This window comes from Electrona antarctica (genome assembly GCF_951216825.1).
Source record: "Electrona antarctica genome assembly, chromosome: 12".
Classification (NCBI taxonomy): domain Eukaryota; kingdom Metazoa; phylum Chordata; class Actinopteri; order Myctophiformes; family Myctophidae; genus Electrona; species Electrona antarctica.
The window spans coordinates 19,193,530-19,216,958 of record NC_136793.1 but is presented as its reverse complement, the minus strand read 5'-3'; the positions used below and the strand labels follow the sequence as shown (position 1 = coordinate 19,216,958).

Here is a 23,429-nt window from a genome sequence, read left to right as displayed (position 1 = left end):
GCATTTCCAATGGAAGTCACATGGTTTGATACAACATTTTGCCTACAAGCTGATGTATGTATGTTGTATGTGTTTCGACTGCCCCCCTCCCCCTCATACAACATGTTTGTCTCTTCAAACCACGTGACTCCCATTGGAAATGAATTGCGAGCTTGCAACAGTCAACAAGTCTCATGCATCAGCTATACAACATTCTGTTGTGACAATGTGAGTGAAGCCTTAATTCCCCCCTCCCTGATGTATCACCATGCAGCTACCAAACTCACCAACCAACATTAATACACTTAATAATACACTTGCTATCCACCAGAGGTCACTCTTTTCACATGCAAATGAGATAATTTTGAAGAGAAATAATAGGTAATGTGTTCAGGTTCACTTAACTGTATCTATCTTAATATAGGGCTTGAGATTGAGAATTGTCACCTAACTCATTACAAGTATGTGAATTAATTTATGTGATTACATATGGACGGTATTCATTCACACCATTACTGTCCATTAACTATCATAAATTACATGGAATGTATTTTCTACGATGTTTTCTATATTTATCATAGTCGTCAGAACTAAGCAGAGGGCAACTCACTCACACATGAAATATTGAACAGGAGTGTGATCTCTGGAGAGCATGGACTACTTCAGAGTCTGCATGCTATACTCCCTTATTAATTATGACAAGAGTAGGCATACATTATTGGTTTGCCTGACTGAATGTAAGTGGTCATGATAGTAACGGTAATTTGGTGCTGTCTTGCTTGGCACTGAAAATCTAATGCAGCTTTTTGTGGAGAGAATCTAAGGACCTGTGGCCCCTATAAGGCATTAGAAATGTTCTGACAGTGATGTTCATGTACCTTTTTGCAAAGATATAAGGCCTAACATGATGGTAGTAGGTACAACCTACCCAAGTGTTGGAGAGCCAAGCCCAAGATAAGGACAGTTCACAGTTCAAGCCATTATCACATTTTGTGAAATGTGATAATGGCTAAGGTTTGAGAAAATGTCTACAGTGCTATATATAGAGCATTGCATAGACTACACTAGCCTCGCGTAGCAATACTAATATCACTGTGGGGATAATATGCATTGCAAAGGCAGATGAAGGCTGGCTACGCAAGGCTAAGACTACACTAGAGCATACGTAGCTTTAGTCCCGGATTTAAATGTCTTGTATGGAATATTTTGACATATAGCTGTACTTGTTCAATCTGAATTGTTTATTTTTCTTGTAATGTATTTGTGTTCAAATTATGTATAGTGTAATCAGGGTGTCATTGTAAAAGAGAGCTGGTTCTCAATTGACTTCCCTAAATAAATAAAGGTGAAATAAAAGAAAAAGAAAAGACTTATATAGCCTAAGGTTAATATATATCTTATAAGGACATATGTCATTAATAAGGCCTTCTTAACTATTAATAAATGCTTATTACAGTCTTATAACAATTTACTATGTGGTATTATTAACACTTAGCCATATTAACAAATAATAAGGTTATAAGCAATCAATTAGTAACTGTTAATTGATGATTATTTCAAGGATAGTAAAGTGTTACTTTTGCATACAGCATGTTAGAATAGGATTTAATAATAATAATCTTTATTGTCCCGAAGGATATTCGTCTTCACAGTCTGTTCAACACCCACATCACAAACAACACAGAGCACATAACACCAAGACAATACAAAAACATGAGGTACCCACAGTATACAGAACCATCCTATCGGCGGGGCACTTTGTTTAATGCCGCAATGGCTGAGGGAACAAAACTCCTACTAAAACGGACCTTTTTCCATGGCAAGGTTCTAGATCTTTGTCCAGATGGCATGAGGTTAAATAAGCGATACAGGGGATGATGAATTTGGAGAAGGCATATGACTGTGTCTCCCGGTAGGTGCTGCGGGAGTATATGGTGAGGGGGACCTTGTTGAGGGCCATCCAATCTCTGTACACCTCTCTGTGAGAGCTGTGTCCGGGTACTGGGCAGTAAGTCGGATTTGTTTTCCGGTGGGGGTTTGGGCGGTTGGCCTCCGCCAGGGATGTGCATTGTCACCTATGAGGATCAGCATCTCCAAATCTGAGGCCATGGTTCTCAGCAGGAAACCGATGGATTGTGCAGTCCAAGTAGGGAATGAGACATTGCCCCAGAAGAAGGTTGTTTAAGTATCTATGAGTCTTGTTCTGGAGAATCGGATCAGCAGGGGCGGTATTGCAGTTGCTGTACTGTACCGCACTGTTGTGACGAAAGGAGAGCTGAGGTAGAAGGCAAAGCTCTCTGTCTACCGAACAATCTTGAGAAGTTCAGTCACGTGAGAGGGACTCGGGATCCCCCAGGATGATAATGGTGATCTGGAGAGGGAAGTTTGGAGCTCTCTATAGGAGCTGTTTCCCCTGCGACCCGACTACGGATAAGTGGTTGAAGATGGATGGATGGCTGGCTGTTATAGGCCTATTTGATTAATGGAAATAATAATCAATTTAAGAATTCATGTTACTCGTGTTGACTCCAGTCCAACCCATACTCGGGTAAATAATGTTAATTATTGAATTCTGAATAATTATTATAATAAATAAACATTAACAGGTTTAGGGTAATGTAAATCCATGTGAAAGTCCAGTTGGTTTCCCCCTTCCAGCTGGACGGAATGCAGAAGAGCATGGCATGGTAATGGCTGTGTAATAATTAGTATTAAGCCTGGATAAAACATCAATGTAGTTTATGCTGATTGTAGGCCTATAGAGACAGTTTATAGTAGCCACAAAATAAATACATACATAGGCCTACATATAAATAAAATAAATAAAATAAATAAAATAAATAAAATAAATAAAATAAATAAAATAAATAAAATAAATAAAATAAATAAAATAAATAAAATAAAGATGTGTATTGGATGTCCTTCCCTCTGGTCTGGATATGGAAATTTGATGAAAATTTCAAACGAGCTGACAGCTGTCATAATCTCATTTGACAAAAATAATTCCATGAAAATGAAATAAAATTATGGCTTTGGATTTATTTTCTTTTACGTGACACGTTTTATTTCACTGATTACACCAACAGACAACATGGCCTCACAGTGGCTCCCACCCACACAGCCCCTACATTAAGTGGCTGCGTTTCCTTTACAGAATGAAAATAGGGAACCATGTGTTTGGTCACGTGACTCCTTACGTTTTTAAAAGACCACGGCCATGGTCGGTCCAGATCTCTAGAGATCGGTCGTACCACAGTGTCGCGCGTCAAACATGACCGATCTACAAGCTCACCGTGCGTCGCTGGCGCGACGCGCCGTGAGCTTGTAGAGCAGCAATTTCCGGGGGCGCGCGGCACCGTCGTACGGCCACCACATACGAGTGACGTCAGCTTCACTAGTTTCCTCTCAACCGAGCGTTTGTGTGTGATTGTGAATTTGTGATCATCAAACCAAACCAAGTGAACAGCCGGGGTGGTGGGCGACAGGATCGTACAGGGATCTTTCTCCATGAAAACACACGCACGAAGGGGACTCCTTCATCTATACAAGTATTAAAACACTCGATGTTGCCGCGAAGCCGAGGTCCAAATTAAAAGGTTTTTTTCCCCCCCAAGCAAGTGTTTTTCTGCGGATAATAATACACTGGTTCTATTCTCTTCTTGGCTGTGCCTTAAGGCGGGGAATACAAAGCGAAGTCACTGTATATGGTTCCATATCATATCCATATCCATTACATGTTGCTGTCGTAGAAGAAACAAACATCAGGATTTACTATAAACACCAATTCGTGCAGCGTGACTGGGAAGTAACGGTAGTACATGGATTATCTGGTAAGTAATTGAAATGTTCTTGTTCTTTATTGTTTTGGTTTCACGTGCATAGTGCAGGTGTGAACGATGCTTTATTAAGGTTAATAAATCCCTGCATGCATGCATTAATAGTTAACTTCATATCTGATACTCTCAGGTATGAAGCACCCACAAATTAAAAGAGATATTCCAAAAGGAGACATCATTTCTCTGTATCTAACAAACTCCTATATTCACCAAATGAATAAGCTAATTTTCTTAGAGATTGGAGGCTAAATCATTGCTTAATTCATTTAAACCAAATTAGATGGACTCCCTCCAGCCATGCATTGACACATTTGTGTGCAATAGCAATTATTTGTTAATGCATCACATGACTAATAAACTACACGTGTTCTGCTGGTAAATAACTTGTAAAAACCATGGGAGAGAATGAGCCTCATTGTTTGGTAGCCTACATTTTCACCATCTTGCAAAGTCAGCAATAATAAAGCAGGTTGTTGTTCTAAAGTCAACATTGACACGCATTTTCAACACTGACACATTGAAGAAGTTGACTCCTGTGATACCACAGTTCATGCACGAACAGTTCATGCAATGAACTGTGGTTGAACTGTGGTAGCTATAGCTACCACATTTTAACTTACTACATTTTTTAGTGTGTAAGTAAAGACTTGGAATTAGGTTTAATGCCTGGCTGAATTTCATCCCTTGTGTTTTGCATCTGAAAGATTAGAAATAGAGTGTTGGGCACATCCCAACAAAAACGTTTCAGGGGCTGAACAACAACAATACATCTGAAACATGACATTTTAGTGATTTAACCACACATTTGAAATAATATGTGCCCTGAAAGGTTGCAGCTTCATCATCATATTATTATTATTGTTGTTATTTATTTTTCAATTTGCTATAGGACAGACAACTTTGATTTGACATGATGTTATACAGTGCAGTAGCTAATGGAGTTGGCTTGGCCACTAAACTTGTTATCAGTGCTTCAACAGGCTTAGCTCATATTTCCAAATCTCACGTTATGAGATTTAGATTCCCCCCCCCCCAGTTCTAGCTACTCACAGTTACATCCTCGGTGTTCATATCCATTTGTACACTATCAGTGTAAAATTAACTGGGGATTTGACTGTGTAGATGTGTTCCAGGCAGTTGATCTGGGAGAGCATAGCCTTGGGCCTTTGCCCACATTCTAGGGATGGGAATGGCGCTGCTTGAACAGTGCAACAATAGAGGGGAAGTGGCAGCTATAGACCATTTCACACTTGACAACATAAACATTCTAAGTCTATTTCCTGTTGCTGTATTTGTAAATATCAGTAGCTGACCATAAATAAACTTGGTAGAGATAGTCTGATATTTGACTGATATGGCGGGCATGTTGTACCATATTTTGTGCCAATTTGTGTTTGTTTCAAAATGGATAATTAATAGAGGGTATGCGCGTGACACCATCATCAAACCCGGAAGTTATGCAGGAAAGCCTACTGAGTGGCAAAAAACTACTTTCTGGCCTTGACAGTCCATACATCCAAACATAAAAGTCCTATCTGATTGCATTAAACAATGTTAAACTCACTTTGCATGTTGCTTTGTCACTCGATTTGCCACTCGATGTGCCATTCACTTTAAGCATGCGCATACCCTCTATAATAATGCATATTTTTTGAAAGAATATGTTGATATTATCCTGTGTAGCTACAGTAATTCAAAAATGTAAATGCGCAACAGAAAATATAACTAAAGTGCTTGCAATGTAAACTAGAATACATGATGAACATGCCTGCCTAGTGCCTAGAATGAAATGCACATTGTGCACTGCGGACAGTGGAATTAGATGCTTTTAGCCGGTAGGTACACAGAGTTTGCTACATTGCTGCGTTCACACTGGCAGATGCAAAAGATACAAGATGCATTGCACATGAGCAGTGCGATGTCCACTCTCAGCACTGTGCAACTTGCATACCGATGGGAATCAGTAATTATGTACTTCCAACTTGCATAGTGCAACTGTTACATAACGTACATTAGGCCTATGCACGTTTTTCCTGTGGTCAGTCAGTAAGTACTATAATTACATATTGTAGGTGTCGTATTACAAAGGGACAGTAAGACTGTGAAATGTTAAGGAGTTCGCCCACCCAGTGTTATCAGCTTGTTTATAATGAACCTCACAACACATGGAACTTTGAACTTTTCCATAATTAGGTCATTGGCTGTGTTCACATGATGAGCAGTACGGTTTTCAGTTATTTGCAAAACATATAGGCTAGTTTGGTCACAATTCACACAGATTGAAATAATGTCTGACACGGTATATTGCTTAATTCATTCTCAATAAATTAGGCTTATGTTTGTGTTGTGAAATTCTTAGGTTTTACCGTTTTCACACAGATTGCATGAAAAGGGGTCCCATACGTCTTCCTAGTTTGAGAGTTACTTTGCTTCAGTTAGATGTTTATGCAAAGTTGGAAATATGTTGGAACTGAAAATATTCATCATTATCGTAAAAATGAGCACCCTCATAAGTTCTAAATGAAATATCTCCCTCTTATCTCTCTCCTTGACTCCTTGTGATAAGAGGAGATATATGGCTGCTTTTCATTCATATTGTCCTGTTGGCCACCGGTGAAACCCTGAACTGGTCTTATTATTATTATTATTTAAGGGACCAAGAAGTCCCGAAGGGTCCCTTTAATGTTTTTGTTTTTCCCTTCTCCTTCTGCCAAAAATAGCACTTCTGGCTGAACCGTGCAGCGGGAATATGGTAGAGGGCCATGCCAAATAGTGATGATGCAAAGCCCACGGCCATTGGCCAAACGGTGGTGCTATAGCACTCTATTGAAAATGCTAACTTTGACCATGCATAGCTCATGAACCGTTTGACCGTCGGCAATAATACTTTGATACACATATGCGTCTCCTCATGCCGATCCCAGGATCTTTAATCAAAATGCACGAAAACTTCTACACGTGAACTTTGGACCTACACGGACAAAACATCGTAGTACATTTTTTTAAAGTGAAAATTGCTGTTTTGTGAAAAATCTTCTTCTGCCCCTAATACATACATGCAGCGTCATATGCTTATGCAACTTTACAGTATGGTAGAGGGTCATGCCAAATAGCACTGAAACCAGTCTTACTCCAATTGGTCAAAGGGGGGGGTCTGTGGCAATTTTTTTTAAAATGAAACGGGCATGACTCATGCCTCGTTTGGACAAAAGTCATGGCACTTGTTTCCACATGTTCCTTGACTCATGGGGAACACATCTGTCACTTTGACCAGTAAGTTCCGCCCTCAGATTTTCCGCCACTTTGAGCAGTTTAAAAAACGCTTATACCTGATTTTCTGCCTGTTTTTTTTTGCAATTTGCGTGAAAACGTTCTACACACAATCTATGGACCATTATCTGAAATCCCAGTTGAAGAGAAGTTTGTACGTGAAACAATTTACAGAAAAACACACTAGTAATGGATAAAGATATCCCCAACACCAGGACAATATAATTGTCATCAAAAACACTAAATGATTTTGCTGTTTACAATAAGACTGATTGTGTCTGGATAGCACAGTCGGTTGAGCTCTCACCTTTGGACCACAAGGTCATTGGTTCAAATCCAGGCACCGCCAACTCAGCGTATGAGTCTTCAAGAACCCTGCACAAGTACATTGTCTTCTTTTTCTCAAGTTCAGTCTTCCATGTTTCTATGGCGTATTTAGCATATTGTTCTTATTGCTTATTGCCTACCTTCTTGGTCCCGCCTTATCGCTGCTTGCAGCTATATTGTTGTTGTTGTAGTTGTTATTATTATTATGTAATGTCTGATTAGATTTGTTTACAGTAAATCTATCGTACACCAAGGATGAGGCCATGAGGGCAGGTTTGGTGGTGGGGTGCATTTACAAAAGATTTCAAGCTTGAGGGATTTAATCTATTTTCTGAGACACATTTCTATGGGTCCAGTCCGAGGTGGGGGAAAAAAAGCACAGCTGTAACTGTGGCCTGTCGGAGCCGAGTGCTCGGCTGTCCTCAAAGGTCAGGCTCTCAATAGGTGCTGGGCCTCCTCTCCTGCTGTGCAGCACTGGAGACCTGGCACAAAGAAAGCACAGGCTCCAACTATGGCTGCAATTTTGAAAACTCAAGTTTGACCAATGTTCCTGCTGCTGTGTTCTTCTCACAGGCGAGGATTGAAGGTTTTATTGCTTATTTGCTATTCTATATTGCTTTTCTTTGTCAATATTGCAATGACTTGACATGATGGTACTGTAGACGTACCACTATAGATCAACTTCAAGTTTATTGTCGCACCGCAAAACCCAAGTTTGACCAAGGTTCCTGCTGCTGTGTTCTTCACAGGCAAGGGTTGACGGTGTTAATGCTTATTTGCTATTCTGTATTGCTTTTCTTTGTCAGTATAGCATGTTTACTTGGCATGAAGATGCTGTACATTTACCATATAAATAAGTGACAAGTTTATCGGTGTAAGAAATTCCATACAAACTCCAACATACTCATAAGATATAGAAGGAACCAAAAGAAAAAGTCAGATAACAAGACATCAATATCAATTACATAAAGTGCTAAAAAAAATGAAAACGATCACACTTGTGTGAAGTGAGGGGCGCTCTAATCCTCATACATCATCATACATTATCACATTCCGTGCTCAGCCAATCTAATAATCACATTCTGTGGTGCACGCACGCACTCACGCACACACACACACACACACACACACACACACACACACACAGAGCTGGGCCTAAGAGGGGCAGGCGCCCCTCAAAAAGACAATCACAGTCTCTTGTGCAAGTAAAGAGACATCACTTAGCAGCAGACATCACTTAGCAGGTGTAAGACAATATTGCCATACAAACTCCAGCATACTTAGTCAGATAACAAAACATCAATATCAAATACATAAAGTGCAAAAAAAATAGTAGCAAATGAACAGCAATATACTAAAGTGATAATGCCTGGTCGATGGCCTATGTCATCAGCATGACATTGAGCATACAGTGGCTTTGGTTCCAGTTGGGAACAGGATCACCTTGCAGATGCACACTGTTGCATGGTCAGTGACAGCGACTGTGTAGTGTTAAAAACAACTCACAAAACAGCTGCCCCAGGGAGGAATTTTGCTTGCTGTTGCCATGATACAGCCTTACCAAATTACCATGTGTGCCATGTAGACTGTAGAGGACTCCTAACCCTAACCCTAATCTGTTGCAAACGTCAACAGATTTGACAAAATATGTATTGTCAGTCAGCTACTGTACTTCCAAGGCCACACAGTCAAATCCTTGGTTTATTTAATTCAGACGAGACTCAGTATAAATTCAACTAAAGGGACCAATCAAAGGGTCAATACGGTTTTAGTGTTGTCCCTGCGGTGTGATATGTCTTGTTGCACGTTGACCCACGTTGACCCTAGTGATTCAACACGTGGAATTCAATGGCCCAAACCACACCAAAGGGCCAAGACTGTTTTTAGCGTTAACTCCTTGCAACCGTTTGGACCCAAGGAGTTCCATGGTGACCCTTTGGTGTGGTTAGGGCTAGTGGCCCATTTGGTTCCATTTGTACTCTCTTTGGAGTTGAATTAACACTTTGCAGGCGATAGATTTGACTGTGCAGGAAAATTCTTCTGTTATGTTTTTTAGATGAGAGAGATAGAGAAGTAGATGTTTTATAAATCCAGCTGGGAATTTTAGTTTCAACTTCACCCAGCTGATGGCTGCTCAGATGATCATAATGAGAGCGCACAGGGGAGTTGTGTCTTGCTCAGGGACACTTTGACACCTATAGTGCGCAGGCCGGGCCCGAACCTGTGACCTTTGTACCAAACATTACCCACTCTGCTATGCAGCCCAGTATATGTGTCAATGTGTATCGCCGTAGGCCACTTTTGTAAGCATTGTTGATGTCCTGTACAGACACTTAAAGTCACACTCGTCCCATTCATGTGAACTAGACCGCTTCCATCTGCATTAAGTGCTCTGTTGTCTATAGTCTTACGCAACTTTTCCCTTTGTACATGACATGTACAGACCTCATTGGAGATATTCATATATATATATATATATATATTTGAGCCGGGCTCAAAGGAACCCCCATATAATGGCGCTGTAAATCATTAGACTACTTTAATTTAATGACATATCTTATTATATTTTATAGGTAAAGTTGTATAGGCATGACCTTACATACTGGTTTCACTATAGTACTATAAAGGTTAGCCTACAATATATAAGGATAAGGACAAAATTAAATATCCCCATAGTTTGACCAAATACCTCAATGTTGGTATTGTGGGGATTTTGTTTGTAGTGGCTGATAATGATTTCCATTACATTATTGAACTGGCAGGCTAAACATGGGAGCTAAGATAAACTGTAATGATACGCAAACAATAAATGATAAAATTATTCGTATTCCAAATGAGCTCAAGTTCAAAAGTGCACCAAATATCACAAATACAATTTCCAATAAATATATATGTAATAAATATGTGCAAAGAATCTAACAATCAAACGGTGAGCAAGCCATACGTGATGATGAATCAAAATTACCAATTAAAGTGCTAGTGCGTTCAACAAATTGTATCGCTCCCAGCTCACCCTGCCTCCAAGTTCAAGCAGCCTTAGAGCGAGCTGGTAGATACCTGCATTTGTAACCTGCTGGTGGCCACCCACAGAGGCGCTCCCACCAATAATGAAGCGCCAATGCGGTGCCCACACCCATCACCAACCAAGTGAAAATAACTGTAGGCTAAGCACTCTTTGGCTCCTACAGTGTAGCAGATTAATTTGAGGCAGACGTTCAAGTGCTAGAAGCGACAAAGCTGAGACAACCTACTTGCTGAAGGTGTTTTACTGCATTTGTGGGGGAGTCTCTTCACATAGGGGGGATTCATATGGGGACCTGGGCGGGGGCACAGTTGTAGAGTCCATTTCCTTTTTTTTTTCTAAGATTTGTTTTTGGGCTTTTATGCCTTTATTGATAGATCGGAATTCGAACCTGTGACACATTTTCAGGCTGCCATTGCAGCCTAGGGTGCCCGGACCACCACGCCGGCGGCCCAGGCCGTAGAGTCTATTTCTAATTTATTTTCAATTGCCGATCAGTGTTAGGCCTATGTGTGCTAAAAAAGGTCAGGTCAAGAATCTCTCACACCTTTTCAACCAACCAAGCAGGTGTCCAAGCAGGCAGCAGATATGGTCACTGGTTGACATGTACAATATTCACCTCACATGACATGCAGCTGTTTGTTGTAACCTTGCAGGTATGCTGATACTAGCCAGTACAGTTCTATAATATAATGTAATTTTGTGCATCCGGTGGGTTGTATGTCATATACAGTCAGCTGCATTGCAAAACTGATGGGGGGGGGGGGGGCTGCCCTGAGTGTTATCAGCCCTTATCATGACCCTGCAATGGTGCCAGACAGTATGGACATTTCCTACATAGCCTACTAATGATGTTGTCAGCTGTTGCCGCTGTGTTCATTTGGACCGGGGGTAAGTAGGGGGGACGATGATTTACTATTCTGTGCCTGTTGGGCTGCAACTCGAACGGCACTGAGTCGGCTCAAGTGGACATCGCAACGCTCAACGTGGCAACTCGCTCGCTTTAGCTCGCTTGATGGTGTCTCAAGTTTGCTTGTGACGGCGCACCGTCCATTGCGGACAAAAAAAAGTAGTCTGCGGTTGTTGGAAATATAGTGGCAGAAGTGGGATCTGATCCCAGGAAGTGTGGGTTGGGGGTCTAATGAATAGCGAGGCACGCTACTGAGCTGGCTGCCAGAATGGCAGTGCTGTAGGAAAGTAGGAAATGTCCATACTGCTCCATTGTATGGTCTGGTAAGTGCAATATGTAGGAAATGTCCATATTGCTTCATTGCTTGGTCTGATAAGGAGCATATTGGTGATTTATCGGTTGATAACATCCGGAGCGGGTATTTGAAGTGGTTTCTGACTGTCAACTGGGCCAAAGACAGTACATCTCCATCCTACTGGCTCACTTCTTCCTATGATTCACATCCACCTGTTTGTGCAGGGAGACACGGTAACATTAACTTGTCACCTTCTCTCTCATGAAGTACATGATGAAGTACTTCCTTGCTGGCCATGTGCAGTATGTTTATCATATCTAACCCAGTAACTGCTTGAAGATACTTTGTGCTCGATGCCTTAGAGAAGGTCCCTTGTCTATGATCGGCACCATGATGGATTCTATTTTCTAAAAAAATATATCCCACGATTTTGTAACCCATTTTTTACCCGGTGCCAATGCTTAAACTGTAATCCTGGACGCTACTCTCCCTCTGCCAACCAGGGGAGAGCCCCGAACTGAGCTTATGCTTCCTTCAATGCATGAGGAGTGAGCAGGCCGCTTATATAACACTGTCTCTGATGACCAGTTTGAGAAGCAGACTGCCACCAGGAAAGATGCTCTCGTCCGGGGCGACCTAGCAGTCCAGGCACTTAGGCTCCTAATGCCTGACAGCGCATTGCAGGTTTGAGTCCAGTTCCTGACGAACTTTGCACCAGTAGAGGGGTAGTTCACTGGTGTGTCTTGATCATTAAAAGATTGGGGTGTATCTTCACCCACTTTGAAAGATCACCGCCCTCATCTCTTCAATTCCATCATTGGCTAAATTAGCCCCCACTCTGTTGTGAATGGTAATGTCATTACCCAAATGAGATGTCATACTGAAGAGCAAGAGCATTTAGCAGAATCTGGTGATGTCGTATGCCTTTATTGTTGACCATGGAAACTGCATTCAGTACTAGGCCTGTCACAAATCAATTATTACATTATTGCAACCTCTTATTCTTATGGCAAAGGCAAGATCAGAGCGCAAAACACTTTGCTGGCAGGGAACCTCCCTCATGTGCTGGGCGAGGTGGGTGGCTGGGTGCCACAAGTTAATTTCGAAGCACCGTTGGAATGGAACATCCTGCCCTTGTCACTTAGATACATTTTCTGTGCAATGGATGCATGAAACTGAACAAGCAAATGGTATCGCACAATGCATGGCACAATTCAAATAACTTCTTTGAATAGACAATCTAACTATAAATGCACCAAGTCTCTGTACGTATGTACTGTATGTACGTCTGTATTCCACGTATCTCAAAAAACGTTTGCCCCACCGACTTCAAATTTGACACACGTGTTCCACATCACCGCAGAGAGTGTAGTGCCCGGTGTCGAGTCCGTCGGATAGCCGGTTGTCCAGAACCAGCAGAAAAGCCTCTGCCCCGGCTCTGGACAGGGCCCAAATGAGCCAATTTAGAAACCACTATGCGCTTTCCCAAATGTGTGTGGCCAAAATAACAATTTTGGGAAAAGCGTGCCAACACGCCCACAGCCACACCTCCAGGCGCAAATTTCGGAGTCTGCATAATAGATAGCGGGTAAGGCTGCACCAAAATACCATGGTACACTGCAAGCTGCCCTACCCGTAATTTGCGAGCAGTGGCTAATGGCCGCGGGTAAGGCACTGGTGAAATTAGGGCCCATAGATTTTAGCCTAGTTTAGTGTATTTCCTGGATGCTTTTTTGTAGTCTTAACATTTTGTTCAGCTGATGTACATTACAATACATATAATATAATATATAATAACACCTCTTAAAATAATTTATAGATGCATTATTACATATGTTTATCCAACAACCTTTTAATCAGAGGATATATTGCCACAGTCAGGTGGAAACCTTATGTCCAAAACAGGAAATGGAAAAATAACTATAACAGGATCCATTGTAGTTATTGTTTAGTCACAACACAAGCTCTTAAATATTTATTACACAGTTGAATATTTATAAAACCCACAGACAGACTTTCAACTTGGCCTTCCTACTTCGGTCCAAATTCTTCAAAAATGTTTACCATTTTTCACAAAAATAGAGAAAATAGCCAATCTACAAGCTCACAATGCAACACATTGTGAGCTTGTAGATGAGCTATTTTCGCTACTTTTACCTGACACTGTCATACAACCAAGTATAAAATAGGTAATTATGAAACATGGAGATACAAGGTTTCTGCACGACATAGACGATAATGCTCGATTATATGTTAGGTAAAGGTTTGAGGACTTTCAGGTTACACAGTGTGTTCAAGGGCACACAGTGGGCTGCAACAGATCAGCATCTCACTGCTATAGTGTTCTTGGCAGCATGTGAGCACAGCTGGCAGCCTGGCAAACCTACAGGATGGCATGCAATACTGTTTTCATTCAGCCCTATCATCTTTGATACTGCTCGACGACACCTCTTTGGTACTACTGTAGTCACCTTCTTTTAATCTATCCTCAAAAAATAGCAGATCTACAAGCTATGTAGATTGGCATTACAGTAGCATTAGCTATTGTTATCATAACTGTAGACAAGCATCTTGCAAAAAACCTTGGGGAGATGCAATGAAATGCCTCACAAATGTTGTTCTTCCTACTTGAATCAATATTGGCCTACCTTTTGTCTTGGTAATAGTTAGTTTGCATGCTCTGTAAATTGAGATTCCATATCGTGCATTTGGGCCAGTTTGTCACAGCTGATAAGGTTGTCCTTTGTCTAAAAGTGTATATAGCCTCAAGCTGTAGTGTGAAATCTTCTCTACACAACATTCCTGGCAACTTGGCAAGTGGCAAAATTTGAATCCTCCTGCTTTTAACCGGTTGTTCGTGGTGTATCGATTGTCAGCCGGGTCTAAATGGTTCCTCAGTTCTCCCTTCTTGGGCTGGCTAGTAGATAATGCAATGATGTGTGCCTGTGTGGAGCATTCTAGTGCAACAGCGTCTCTTGGCATTATCCCAGAACTGCATTAGTGTTGCCATTGAAAATGGGTTAATGTTATATATATATATATATATATATATATATATATATATATATATATATATATATATTACATACAGCCAAAGTGAGTTTGAAAACATGAACAACAACAAAAAACTCAGATACCTATTGGGAGAAATACGTACGGACACAGCAGCAAGATTTCTAAACTGTTGCGATAAAGGTGGTTAGCCAATGGGAATACAACAACCTATAAGGACTACTGTCCTTATAGGTTGGTACCTTATACTGTACCGAGTAGACGACTAGACCTACAGCACTGTTACCTTTAAAGGGTTAGTTCTGTAGATAATTCTTGCCATTAATCTAGTGGTTGCAAAAGTATTGAGGGGTCAAAGTTTAACGAAAGTTGCGCAATATGATAGAAATAGGTTAACAATACAAATTACGCTAGTTTTGTGGTTTCATTTATTTTGTAGTGTGTGGCCTCCAGTGCAGCCCCGGAACATTTTAACAGTTCATATGACATTTTAATATTTGGAGTATGAAAATAACATTCAGCAAGGACAGGTCACACATTTTGGAACCCTTAAAGAATGGCAAGCCGTTTCGTTTGGTCTCCCAACTACAGACCCACAAAAAAACACTGAAAATCCAGCATGAGCTGATTTGATCATTCCTCCTGTTGTATTATCAATTAGGAAGCAACATTTGTTTTTGTCCGTAGTCGTAGAGTGTCACTGTGTACGTTTGCACGCAAGCACGCAGAATAGATACGTATTGTGTGTATGCGTATGTATGTGTGAGAGAGATGGTGACTAATCCAATTTGCTGTGTTATTCTGAATCCTCAGAACAGTAGAACATGTAATCTCTCCCTCTCTCTTTCTCTCTCTCCTTTGCTGTTTCTCCCCCATACGCATGAATGCACGCACACACACACGCACAAATTCAAACTCTCTCACTGTCTCTGTCGATCCTTATATAAAATGATCTCTGTCTGCTGGGCTCTTTTCATGAATTGCACCCCCCCCCCCCCCACAAACCTCTCAAATTAAAGAAAACTGGATTGTGATTATTGGACGTTAATAACGGCGTGAGGGTGGGGGCTGGTCTTATGTTGTTGTGCTCCACCCCCCTACCCCTATCCTCCTCCTCCTCCTCCCATTCAATTACTCTAGGCTAGCTTGGCTTGTTTGTTGCCGGGGGTAACGCTTGTCGCCGAGCACAATGTCGGAGCACATGCAGCTCTCCCTTGCCTTGTGCAGGATTGGGCTCTACACGGTAAGGAAACACCAGTATGCCTGCCTGCCCTGCCAGAAGGTGTGAGTGTTGTTGTGAGTGTACTGTACATGTATGTGAAGGTTTTGTGTTTTTAACACAAAATAATGGTGTGCACTGTTGCTTTGTCGTTGACTCGGTGGATGAGAGTACGCTTGTTTTCAGTTGAGTGGGCTGGGTGATATGGACAAAGTCAATTATAATGTTTTTTTACCAAATACCTTGATATTAACATTCTTAGTAACAATTAACGTAACAATTTGTTACGTTATCGTAAAAAGGTCTTGACACACAAGTCTTGAAAGTATAAAATAGAGCTTATGTTCAGAAAATAATAAAACATCCCAGACGATATCTAGTCTCCTATCAGTCCTAATTTGGGGTGGCTGTAGCAGAGTTCTCAAACTTTTTCATGTCAAGGACCCCCAAAATGATATACTGCGGTCATATAGCGTTGATGAAGGTCCCAGGACCAAAACATTTTCTAATTTTAACCTCACTTTGAGCACAGAGCACTTTATGAGCATTCAAGAATAAAAATAAATTCTATTTATATTTAAGTCTCTGTCTAAGGAGCGTTCCTTAACTCTATCTCTACCGCTAGCTGTTAGCATAAACCCCAGTTCCCAGTGCCATAATACGGGTTCACTTTAAAAAGTCGGAGTTTGCCCGCCCCCCACACACTCGCTACACACACTCTAGTATCATTGGAACACGCACACACTCTTTACCTTTCGTCAGAAGCTTTTACATGGCGGCACATGGCGGCACATGGCGTCGCGATACAAAGGCACAAATTAATTTGAAATGTGGATGGCAGAAAATCCACCAAGGACAGCGATCCTAGAATCCGATTTATGGAGGCTTGAAAATCCTCCTTTCAACTGCTTTGCACTGTGAATATATTTTCAATCCCATAGTTGGAACGGTGGGGCGTTGCTATAGGAACCGGACCAATGTTAAAAGCTTCCGTAGGACTAAACCATTATATAGAGTATAGACGTATACGTTGGGGTACGTATATATACGGACTTGGGAAAAAAATATTTAATAGTATATACGGCGAGCCCCATTTCAACAATAGTTTGTGCCAGGGACCTCCAGGAGCAAATATTTGAGTTGAAAATGTTCGCTTTAAAAAAATCAATATATATTCAAAGTTTTGCACAAATTTTCACGATAAAAACAAAATACAAGCTCATAGTGCGACATTACGTGACATGTTATGAGCTTGTATCTATTTTTTGATTGCCAAAGTATAAAGTGGTTAAAATGATTGTGACAAGATTAACACATTTTGCTGGGGACCCCCGGTACGGTACAGTACCACCCCAAGGACCCCTGGGGCTCCTCGGACTCCACAGGGTAGAGATGCCACCTTGGCAAAGGTCCCTGGTTAGTGTCGAAGTGTCTCTGGCCAAGACACTTGACTGCTCACTGAGTGCTGTGTACTAATAGCGCTCACTGCTCCTAATATAGGCCTAGTTATAAGATGGGTAAGTGCAGAGGACAAATTCACATGATCTGTGCAAATTTACAGTGACAGAAGTACCCCAAGAAGAAGGGACCAAATTATAAACGTGTTATTATATTTGTATTAATATTCAGTGGAACAAGGGAGTCACTACAGTGAGGGGAAGATGTTTTGCTCATGTTTATGAAAGGATCCCCATTATAGACATGAATGGCCCATGAAGTTTTGGATGCAGAATTCCATTGTGCTTGACCTACAGTGTATGTACAGTATAACAGGAAGATTATAGGTGTACTGTAGAAGAGAGATGATGCTTGTTGCTCGATGACAGACTGTGGTGCCTTCGACTTAAAAATGTTGTAGCTCCTGGGATGGTCTGTGTTTTTGTAGTACAGCCTATATGAAGAGAATGCAGTTTACGAATGGATACAGTGAATATTGTGCAACAGGTGCAGAGATCTAAATGTTGTGGTGGTGTGGCTGCGGGTGCAGGCATTTGCCGACATACCAAGAGTCCGACAGTCATTAGTCCGACACCCTACCCAAAACACTAACCTAACCCTAACCGTACACGAACACCATGGTTGATTTTTAACCGCATGTCGGGGGCCGCGGGTGATTTGTAACCGGCCACGGGTGATTTGTAACCGCCAACCCATGTCGGGAGCCACGGGTTATTTGTAACCGGCCACAGGTGATTTGTAACCGCCAACCCATTTTGGGAGCCACGGGTTATTTGTAACCGGCCACAGGTGATTTGTAACCTAATGCCTAATGTCTGTCGAACTCTTGGTATGTCGGATAAACGCCTGCACCCCGTGTGGTTTTGGTGTTGCTCTGCTTGACAATTGCGTAACTTCACTTTAGTTTACTGTGAGGTTGAAAGACAACATGCAATAGGAATGTCTCAGTGACACAGTCAAGCCCCCAGGACCGGGAGGTCTTTTGGAAGCAAAAGTTGCCAAATCTGTTGTTAACTCATAAACCAATTAAATGAAAAAGGCAGCACTCAGATGCAATTTTCGAACACTGATGCATTTCGGCAGAGCCTTCTTCAGAGGAGACTAAAAAGACTTTTTAGCATATGTGCATGCAAGTGAGAGTCACTGCAGTGAGAGTGATGATTTCAACTAAATTTGTTGACCTACAGTATTGGCAACAAATTTGGCCTATCGACACTAAGGCTGCTGCCTTAAATAATACTTCAAATGACACAAAGTCTAAAATTTAACTCTGAGTGACCAACTGGACCCGTAAAAACTGTAGTGATATGTCAGTGGGTTTTATACATATTTAACCAATGAAAAGTATTAACAAGAGCTTGTGACTAAATAATAACTACAATGAATGAATGACTGAATGAAAAGCTTTATTTAGAATATGTTAAAATTAGACAAAGTCAAACAATTAAAATAAGTGCAATATAAAAAGTAACTGTTTTGGAATTGGACGATTATGTGGACAGGTGTTCCTGCCAGTTAGCATGGTCTTGTTAAAGGGGAGTTTCGCACAAGCTGTTTTCTTACCGTATATGAAGACGTGTATCCATTCGTCATTAAAAACAAACAAACATGCAGAGCGTTTCATATTGGAATTAGCGGATTTACCATCCATGTGGGTCAAACGCTATTGGTTTTAGTTTTTTGTTTACACCTGATCTAGATGATGTGACAGGTTAGTCCATGAAGTGTTGTTGCTGCACTCTTCCTGGTCTACGTGTGCTGGCGTTAGACCCCTCCTACGCTTTTCTTAAAGGACCAGCTCCCTATATCTTTATTTTCTTTTTAATATTTTTTTGGGTCAATATACATATTATCCACTTACCTTTGTAAAAAGGGTTAGGAAGAAATTCCCCTTTAAGTGCTACCTGCTTGGTCATTCTGACAGTACTTTATCGTGCTCTGATAAAGGCTTAGAGCCGAAACGCGTAACGGGCAGCGATGAACGCAGACGTTGCCTGGACCCAGAGCCTTAGATATAGACAGAGTTACGCAAACTGCGTTCACTTTATGGGGCCAGTCCAATAGCGACTCTCCTACATAGACTACGCATTGAGCGTGGGGACAACCAACTGGGCCAAGTCCTGGACCGGAAGTAGGCAGAAATGCATTGGACTAAGGCAACAGCCCAGCTTTAATGATATTAAATCCCTTTATTTTAAATTGTTTTGTAGTAATAGTACAACATAAACATTAAAGAGACTTTAGTTGTTACTGTACAACAGTTGTCATGTTGCACACATGCTTAAAATAGCTCTTGTTTGCGCCGCTCTCGTTGAAAACAATCTATTTCCAAATCCAGCTTGGCTCAGTTCAGGCTGCATTAACAGCGCTCAATCGCTCGGTTTCTGCCCCTTCTATACGTAGCTCTTCTATTAGATGGCTCTGCCTGGACCAACGACAGGTCTGCTCCAGGTCTGCTCAAGAGGGGCGCGACAACACAAGGGTAAAAAAAAAGCTAAACAGAATCCAGGTCTGGTGAGTCGCAGGCGTGTGCACGAAACAAACCAGTTAATCATTCCCATTGTAATGAATTATTGGCAGGTTTCCAATAGCATCATCTTATCTAACCACAAACTGATTCATTTGGTGTCAGTGATGCACACAGTGTTTCCCCCCTCTAGAATTGTAGGTAGCAGCAGCAGCACCCTGTGGTGCAGCGTGCACCACAGGGGGTGAACGCACCACACTTTGGGAACCTCTGGACCCCTGGAGGATCAGAGTCTGGCTTCTGCCTAGATTTCCCTATTCTGGTGGTCTGGCATGTTTAACCCATTGTTGGACTCACGGTATACTGACAACCATTTGCAGTTTCTTTTCTTTTTTTTTTTGAGGAAGCCTTTGGATTCAGTTTATTTCAGTATGGTATGAAAATATATTATTGGCAGAATCCACTTTGTATATTTGTTTATGTGCTTTTATTTTGAGAGCTTTGTTGCCATACGATGACTTTGATTTTATGACTTAAGATTTTGTTTTGGTATTGTGGCCTGCTTTATTCAGATAATTACAGAGAGAGAAAGAGAGAGGGAGGGATAGAGAGCCTCAGGTCGAATTTGACTGAGCCTTAAATTCATGCCCAGTACAAATATTTGCAGAGGCTTATTGAGTGATTACAAATACAATGTAAGGCTGCTGTAGGGATTCTGGAAGACGTGATTGGCTTGTCGACACAGAGATTCCTTGTTGAATTAATATTGTCCCTTGATATGGAGAGTGGTGCACACAATCTAGCAATGATGTGGGCCTACATAGATGATGCGTTCCCTGTGATTTTCCAATTCAATTTGTTAACCCAAATATTTGTTTCCTGTTGAAAACATGAAATATCAGAGGCCAGAAATACAGCCTTAACTGATAACAATAAAAGTGAATAAAAGCAGTATTATACAATGTAGTAGATAGGTTAAAGCTACAATCTACAAGCCAATGGTGGCACGTGCACATCTAGTGTCCAATCTGAGGAGCTGTCGGCTTCTAAATTCAATTTTTTCTTTATTGATATTGTCAACCAGTAGGTGTTCGGCTAGGCGGCTACTCTTTCCCAACACCAAGGTCGAAATATCTCAGTGGAAGAGAGACCACCTCCAACCACTGCACATAGAGCGCCGAAGTGCTGACGCCACTCGCTCGTCCCCTCGATTACCCTGGTTCACGAAAGTAATTTCTCTATGGAGAATAACATGGGCTCATCTTAAAATCGCTTCATATAAGCGGTGTGGTTAAAAAAATAAACAAGCTGTCTCTGTGTTATTGTCAGGGAGTTGTCTCTGTATCGTTTGATACACGTTTGATACAGTATACGTATGATACAGTCTGTTTCCAGTGAAAATGTAACTAATTCAGCAGTAGTAACATAGCGTTTTCTCTCAGTCAGTTGATTCTTCATATCCATATGAGTGAAGCGGCCGGGGTGACATGTTTATTTTTCAAACACAGAACTTACATGAGGCGATCTAAAATCCCCCTATGGGGATTACAATGCAAATAAAAAGTACATGAACCTGTGGATTTGCGCCCTCTACCGATATTGATGTCAGACTTTGGTGCTCTATAGTGTACTAGTTATATTGCCTGCCATTTATTCATTAAAATAAGTCCAACAGCGATGAAATAGTCAGTGTATTTTCATAAAGGCTCTGATCTGGCTCTGTTTGAACAACAAAGCACAGTTCCCATTGTAAAATGTACACGCACACACTGTCCACTTCCGCATAGAGCAAAGCGCCTCCTCGCAACGCCACAATGCACGGACAGCCTCACGGAACCTAGCGCCGCACAGCCCTGTCCTCCAACCTCAATCTGCCCCGCATTACACACGCCAAACATTCTAACAATCATCTTAATTATATTAATTTGTGTCAAAAACAACTCATCTCCCCGGTGTCACCAGTGAAATGCATTTTGGGACGGAAACAGATTAATACTGGGACACAGTTTTCCACGCAAAATTCCCCTTGCACCTCCCCTTTTCCACACCGCCCCCAGGCAGGCATGATCTACCAGGCTTTCCTCCGAGGTGGTGGAAAGCCTGGTGAGGCGAGGTTAGGTGAGGCGAGGTTAGGCATGATCAGACCCACACAGGGAAAACAACTTGGACCCATAGTAGCCTACAGCTAGTCAGCTACTCTTGCGTCCGTCGACATAACTTCTTCTTTGGGGAAGCATCGTGGCCAACGCGGGGGTTGCGTGGCACAGGCACCTGAAAGCCAGCTCTGACAGTTGGACGGGGCATGTTCACGTGAACACACGCGCTGTTTCGACACCACACTGTCCGCTCCCTCCTCTACCACCTCCTTCGCCGTGCCGTACACGGGCTACATGCACGCTGAAAGCCTGGACACTGACAACGACAGGTTACAGCCCTGCACGCACACAGCGTGGCTGCGTGACACACTGAACAGCTCCATCATAACGGAATGCTTATCTGTCGGGGACTCGGGGTGGCCAAATGGAGACGTTTTCTTAACCGCCTACCGTTAGCACGCAACAGATCATAACATATGAATACTATAATCCGGGGAAGACAGATCCCGTGCCGTCGGAACAACACAATGACAAAAATACATAGACAGATGCAATGACTGGCTCAGTAGCTCACGAACGACACATTCCGAAATCACACAAAACATCTCATTCTTAACCTGATTATATAAAGAACAAACTACAACTTGCTTTGCAGCCCAAAAAGCCAACCTCCGCGGTCACCGTTTAATAGCTTATATCAGACGGTGAGCGGTTAGGGACCGTCTACAAAGTGCAACACCGAACGTGAAAATATTCAATAACTTCCATTTATAGGCAGAATATCACCACCAAATGTACATCACACATCAATGGTGTATAGCCTACAGCCTACTTTTGTGCCCAACCCAACTTCCCAAGACCATCTGTAAACAATTCCCCCCCCTATCAGTAATGTGATCTATTACATCACATTACCCACACTGAACATCATTTGCTGTTCATATATTCAGAACGGGTAAGGACTAGTAGTATAAATGCTTTAAGAAGCACTGGTCAAAATAATTCTGTACAGTAAACTCCATGTTCCATCAGTCTATTATTCTCGGTGTTGGTGATGTGGTGTGTGTACAACATCTAGAATACTAGGAATGAGCAGCTTTTAGGATGCCAGGTGCTGAAACATATACAATCACTGCTAGGGTCTGTAATGTTTGTCTGTCACAGTCGTATTTACATTTCCACATTTTCATCCAAAATTAAACCGCACCACTTAGTTAGTTTGACGGGGACATTTGCTTTGAATTCATTCGACTGAAATAATTATAATCCCTAAATTCCATCATATAGAAATGTGTGCACTAGACTAGAGCGAAGAAATGCACCTACATTGCAATGCAACTGACCAAATCCGAGTCCTGCACGGGTCCAATTTTTGAAACCCGCACCCGCCCGTCAATCATCAGTTCCGCAACCCGCCCGTTACCCGTGATTTATATAAAAATCGAAACCAGATCCGCCCCGCCTGTCCAAAAATTGACCCGTTGCCCGGCCGTTCGTATCACCGCTCGCTATCTTTGGACTTTATTTCACCCACTGCC

At 41.8% G+C, this 23,429-nt stretch overlaps 1 protein-coding gene across 1 annotated transcript in view; it reads left to right on the top strand.

Moving 5' to 3' along the window:
* Positions 1-3,401: 3,401 nt before the first annotated feature.
* Positions 3,402-23,429, top strand: part of LOC306933225 (ADP-ribosylation factor-like protein 15) — a 178,375-nt gene continuing 158,347 nt past the window's right edge. Inside the window, exon 1 of the mRNA XM_079515358.1 lies at positions 3,402-3,809. Coding sequence (XP_079371484.1) covers positions 3,798-3,809 — 12 coding nt within the window. The 5' untranslated portion in view covers positions 3,402-3,797. The remainder of the gene's footprint in view (positions 3,810-23,429) is intronic.